The sequence below is a fragment of the Mandrillus leucophaeus genome, unplaced genomic scaffold (genome assembly GCF_000951045.1).
Source record: "Mandrillus leucophaeus isolate KB7577 unplaced genomic scaffold, Mleu.le_1.0 Scaffold19, whole genome shotgun sequence".
NCBI lineage: Eukaryota > Metazoa > Chordata > Mammalia > Primates > Cercopithecidae > Mandrillus > Mandrillus leucophaeus.
This window is the reverse complement of record NW_012101920.1, coordinates 5,889,608-5,896,018: the sequence shown is the minus strand read 5'-3', so window position 1 is coordinate 5,896,018 and position 6,411 is coordinate 5,889,608. Positions and strand designations below refer to the sequence as shown.

The following is a 6,411-nucleotide window of genomic DNA, read 5'->3' as shown; positions in this document are numbered from 1 at the left end:
AAAAAAAAAAAAAAGAAAAAAAATTTTTTTTTTTTAAGTAAGTAAATAGGAAGTGAGGGACGGAAGGGAGCAAACTTGTAGGTAGGGCAGACATGGAGGGAACTTAAGGAAGGAAAACAAGGCAGGAAATTCCCCCAGGGGGTTTTACTGTGGCCGCCTTGAGAACCCTGCTCAGTGGTTAAAGGGACCCCCCCCGAATTTCCTTGTGGTTTCTGTTGTTTGCTGCAGCCTCCACAAGCAAGGGCTCAAATGGTTGATACACTTAACATCGATGGTTGATGCACTTAATGTCAAGGACAAATCTCATTGCTGATGCCCTGATCATTTTTCAAAGTTAAGTTTCAATAGTAAACTCATCTTTCCTTTCACACGGATGTCAATCTAGCAGTTGATAGCGGACTCCACATTTTTGAAACCTTATGTTGTGTTTGGTCAATTTCGTTCATGCAACAGATATTTACTAAGTACCTTGTAGGAGCCTGGCACTGTATTGAGTGGCATGAGCAGGGAGGAGGTGCCAGCCTTTTCTGTGGATCCGAAAACCCTTAACTGGTTGTTAACGGGTCTTTGAGTGTCCTCTGGTCAACCGTCAGAGGACAGCGCATCTGTTTTCCTTTCTGGGAGAGGAAGGAATTGCTATTGATTTTTTTGTTTTTTCCTTTCATGGCTTTGGAAGAAATTCAAATTAACTTCAGCTAATGTCACTTGTTCTTGAAAGAAACCTCAGCAAAGCCCTGCTCTGAGTCAGCTGCTCAGACAGCAGCTGAGCATGCCAGGCCTAGATTGGGGCCAGTTGTTCCAGAAAGAGCGTTAGTGTCCACCTCGTTGACTGATTCAGAAGGCTCCACCAGCTTCCTCCTGGTGTTTGTAACAAGCGCCTGTGCTGGCAGCTGTTCTATGTAACAACTGTCTGGTTCTATGTCTTGTAGCCCAGGGAGTTAGAAAATGTAAAGTATTCAAAATCTTCTAAGGAATCAACACCTTCCTGTTTGAAGACCACCTTGGAAGCTGGTGTGGAGAAGGCCTGAATGGTGAGTAGCACATTCCTAGGGCCCCCACAGCACATGCATCAGGGAGAGTGGCCTTTCCCTGCACACAGACCTTGCCAAGACCCTCTGCCAGAGCTGTGGCTGGGTGGGAAGTGTCATAGGAGCTGAAAGCAAAGCATCTGATGGCAGGAAATGCCTGCAGTGACTGAGGCCTGTGCACATCTGCTCTGCATCTCAACACCTCATGAAGGCCAGGGCTTTGGGGGAAATAGTGCATTCTTTCTCTCCTTCCTTACTTTAATTCTTTTCCTTATTAAAAAAAGTTCTCATTCTGCATTTGTTTTATTATTTTTAAAGACAGGGTTCCAGTCAGTCACCCAGGCTGGCGTGCAGGGGCACCATAATAATAGCTCTCTGCAGCTTCAATCTCCTGGGCTCAAAAGGTCCTCCTGCCTCAGCCTCCTGAATAGCTGGGACTATAGGTGCCTGCTGCCATGCCTGCTGCCATGCCTGCCTAATTATTTTTTATTAGTAGTAGTAAAGATGAGGTCTCACTATGTTGCCCAGGCTAGTCTCAAACGCCTGGGCTCAAGCGATCCTCCTGCCTTGGCCTCCCAAACTGCTGGGATTACAGGAATGAGCCACCAAGCCTTGCCCATTCTACATTTAATGAATGCTCTTTTTCCTCTGTTTTTAAAAATTGATACTTTAGGCCAGGCATGGTGGCTCACACCTGTAATCCCAGCACTTTGGGAGGCTGAAGCAGGAGGACTGCTGCAGGCCACGAGTTCGAGGCTGAAGAGAACAGTGATTGCACCACTGCATTCCAGCCTGGGAGACAGAGCGAGACCCAGTCTCAAAAAAACAAACCAATTGATATTTTAAAAAATTATGGATGTCATACATATTCAATATGACATAAAAATCAACTTCCTAATTTGTTTGTTTGTCAGATATGTATCGAGCACCTACCCCAGGCCAGACCTGGTCCCAGGTGCTGGGGACACAGGAGTGAATAAAATAAAGGCCCCAGCTTACTGCCCTCTTTCACTTTCTCTTTAACCAGTTCCCCTTTTTGGGGTAACTATCCCTGGAGCGTGTTCTTCTCAGTCTCAGTGTGAGAGCACGCATGCATACACACACTCATATACAGAATTCCTTTTTAGAGTTTTTTGTTTGTTTGTTTTTGAGATGGAGTTTCACTCTTGGCGCCCAGGCTGGAGAACAATGGTGCGATCTCAGCTTACTGCAACTTCTGCTTCCCAGGTTCAAGTGATTCTCCTGCCTCAGTCTCCTGAGTAGCTGGAATTACAGGCGCCTGCCACCATGCCCGGCTAATTTTTTGTATTTTTAGTGGAGACGGAGTTTCACTATGTTGGCCGGGCTGGTCTCGAACTCCTGACCTTGTGATCTGCCCGCCTTGGCCTCCTAAAGTGCTGGGATTACAGGAATGAGCCATTGCACCCTGCCTCTTTTTTGAGTTTATATCTGTTTGGTTTTTGTTTAAATAGATCTTTCTTTCCTCTTATAAATACCTCATCTTTTTTTTTTTTTTTTTTTTCAAGTGCACAGCAGCTTGCTGTGGTGATATGCCAAGATATGTATAACCAATCCAACTGTTAATAAATATTTAGGCCTTTTTGAGTTTTCTATGCCATAATGGCTACAACCTCCTCATCCAGACGTATATTTGCCTGCTTATATATTTCCATAGCAGTTCTAGAAATAAAATTTCTGCATTGAAGGGGATATACTTTTTTTTTTTTTTTTTTTTTTTAAGACAGGTTCTCACTGTCACCGAGGCTGGAGTACAGTGGCACAGTCATAGCTCACTGCAGCCTCGACCTCCTGGGCTCAACCGATCTTCCTGCCTCATCCTCCCACTGAGTAGTTGGGACTACAGGTGTGTGCCACTATGGTGGCTAATTTTTAAATTTTTGGTAGAGACAGGGTCTCACTATGTTGCCCAGGCTGGTCCCAAACTCTGAGTTCAAATGATCCTCGTGTCTCGTCCTCCCAAAGTACTGGGAATATAGATAGGTTCAAGCCACCGTGCCCAGCCTGGAATATACATGTTAAACGTGATGTATAACTTCTTGCCTCTGAACCCATGGAAACCCCACCCTGCCATTTGTCACTGGGAGTCCTGGTGACCCTTCATCCTGTGAAAAGGCCACCATGAACATCTCCAGTGCCTTCCCACACAGCTCAGCTGAGCGTTCCATTTCCCACAGACTGCGCCCAGCCTTGGAGAGCTGGGGAATCACAGCGGGGGCAAGGGTGTCAACGACAAGCGGGTGGAGGCCGCTGAGTTCTCCATCCCAACCTGGCACACAAGCTCCCCGAGCGTGATCGCCAGCGATCTGGGCTCCCATTTTGCATGTTTGATCTGGAGGACACCCATGACTCTGCATGTTCGATCTGGAGGACACCCATGACTCAAGGGGTAGTTAGGCCCCTGGGTGTTTCCATACCCCTCAACCCATGTCTAGTAGTTGGAAGTATGCGTACCTGTTTTGGAAAGCTGAGAGTCTTTTCACAGATGATTCTGGCACTGGTGGGAGGGTCGGGGAATTCATAGACTTGGGCAGAAGGGGGCTGGGGCCCCTCCACCCAACTCCTCATGTGCTCATAAACGGGGCCTGGAGTGGGAGGGCAGGGTAGAGTGGGCACCTGATAGGTCTCCTCTGAGCTGGCAGGAGCTTCTTCCAGGCCTCTCAGGAATGGGGGGCATGGCCTGTCTGCAGTGACCTCCGTGAGGATTTGGAGGCGGTTGGCAGGGGCCAGACCTTGCCTTCCGTGGAGCAAACACTTCCACCAACCCTCGCTTTCTGGTACATGTTGCTCCAGAATGGTCAGGATGTCCCCTCTGCTGAAAGCCAGCTCATCAGAGCAGTCAGGGCAGTTGTCATAAAGCGCCCTGGCCAGGAGTGCCTGCGGGTGGAGAGGGGAGAAGAGAATCTGCTGTTAGCACCATGGCCAGTGACCGCTACACCAGTCCCACTCACTTAGAAAGCTTAATGCAAGTTCATAATGCACTTTCATTTCATTTCTTCCACCCCAGAGGCTCTTGTCCCTGCTCTTTGCCTGATTTATTCCTTCACGTCCTTGGGGTCTAATGAAATGTCACATCCTCAGGGCAGACTTCCCTGCATCCTGAGACGAGGTTGCATGGTCCTAATATGCTTTCATGGCCCTGTTTGTTTATGGTTTTGAGACAGGGTCTCACTCTGTTGCCGAGGCTGGAGTGCAGTGGTGAAATCTTGGCTCACTGCAGCCTCGACTTCCCAGGCTCAGGCAGTTCTCCCACCCCAGCCTCCCAAGTAGCTGGGACTACACACGCGTGCCACCACACTGGGCTAAATTTTGTATTTTTGTAGAGAAGGGGTTTTGTCATTGCTCAGGCTGGTTTCCAACTCCTGTGTCACAGCACTGTTTTAATTTGTGGACGTCATGACCTTTGCATATATACATATACGTATATATACGTATATAACATATATACATATATGTATGTATATGTATATACATATCATACATATGTGTGTATGTATATGTATATACATACATACATATGTGTATATATGTTTATGTGTGTACATATGTGTATATGTATGTGTATATATGTATCTGTATGTATATATGTGTATATATGTATCTGTATGTATATATGTATACACACATATATACATATATACACATACTATATATGATGGGTTGATACATATATGTATACCACATATATCCTATATATATAGCAGTCCATTATATATTGTGTATACATATGGGTGTCTCTTTCTCTGTCATGTACAGGTGCCTGGCATTTAGTAAGTGCTTGGTACAGGCAGCTGTGACTGTCATTACTCTTAGGTCGCTTTTTGTCTGGTTTTTGCTATTTTCCTTCTGAATTGGATTGGCAGTTCTGTGACTGCTGGGCCCACATCTCACTTGGCTATTCTGTCCCCAGTGTCAGGCCCAGGCCCAGGAACACAGAAGATGCTCAATACATGTTCATTAATAAGTGAACGGCAAGAGGCTGGGCGCAGTGGTTCAAGCCTGTGATCCCAGCACTTTGGGAGGCCGAGGAGGGCGGATCACTTGAGGCCAGGAGTTCAAGACCAGCCTGACCAACATGGTGAAACCCTGTCTCTACTAAAAATACAAAAATTAGCGGGGCATGATGGTATGTGCCTGTATTTCCAGCTACTTGGGAGACTGAGGCAGGAAAATCGCTTGAACCCTGGAGGCAGAGGTTGCAGTGAACTGAGATCATGCCACTGCACTCCAGCCTGGGCAACAGAGCGAGACTCCGTCTCAAAAACAAAACAAAACAAAACAAAAACTAGTGAATGACAAAAGACTCAGGAGGTTAGTGACTTGCCTGTGGTCACAAAGCCAGGATCAAACCCAGTCTCCTAATTCTCTGACCTACGCTCTTTCAGTAAGCCACACAGTTCTAAAACAAATCACCTCGTTACCACGGCAGTGATGGCTGAGCCCCCTTCTTGTTTGAACTTTCCACTGTAATTACATGAAGGCAACTTGTTTCTTGAGGTTTTAAAGTAATCACCTTTCCCCACCTTTTTATATCAATACATGTGCATTACAGAAAAAGAGAGAAATAAAAGAAGGAAATGAAAATTACCCATAATCCCAGCACTCAGAGATACCAATTTACACCATTTTTGGTATTTTCCCTTCCAGCGGTTTTTTATTTTCTAAATAAATGTAATTACACCTTTTAAACTCATTAACCTTTGTTCACACGGTTCATAAATAAAGCAAAAGTAACCAACTCTCCCATTATATTTGTTGAAAATTATTGTGCTTCTTGCCTAATATTTCTATTCTGTTGCATAAATGGAATTGGAAGACCAACTGCTGATAAAAACCGTCTTAACCAGACAAGCAGGTCTGTGTGGATTTGGGGAAACACCACCACAAGTCTATCTGAAAATCGTAAGTAGAATCGGATCCTTCACGCACCTAGAGAGACATCGAACGTCCCCACAAAATCTAATACAGCTGAGATCCTAGGAGATCATGAACAATTTTTGTAAAGAAAACCTTTTGTTCTTTCTACAAAAGTAATACAAGTTCATTAAAGAAAAAGTAAAAATGATAATAAGCAAACAGAAGAAAATGAAAATGCCTGCAGTGCCACCACCACAGGTAACTGCTGTTAATCCTTTGGTTTTTGTATCTTTCCAGATCTTTTCTTTGGCATAGTTGTCCACATACACACCTACAGTCATTGTTAAAGTTTTAAAACCTAATGGCATAATATGAAACACACTGTTTTATAATCTGCTTTTTTCCCCCACTTAAAAATAAATTGTGGGACCGGGTGTGGTGGCTCACGTCTGTAATCCCAGCACTTTGGGAGGCCGAGGTGGGCGGATGACAAGGTCAGGAGTTTGAG

General features: G+C 45.2%; 1 protein-coding gene across 3 annotated transcripts in view; it reads right to left on the bottom strand.

Annotated features, from left to right (window-relative positions):
* CASS4 (Cas scaffolding protein family member 4) overlaps nucleotides 1-6,411 on the bottom strand; it is a 49,641-nt gene that overhangs the window by 17,949 nt on the left and 25,281 nt on the right. For 2 of the 3 annotated variants that reach the window (XM_011978140.1, XM_011978142.1), the window contains exon 2: nucleotides 3,501-3,923. In XM_011978140.1, coding sequence (XP_011833530.1) covers nucleotides 3,501-3,923 — 423 coding nt within the window. The remainder of the gene's footprint in view (nucleotides 1-3,500; nucleotides 3,924-6,411) is intronic. The other variant, XM_011978141.1, reaches the window with a different exon arrangement.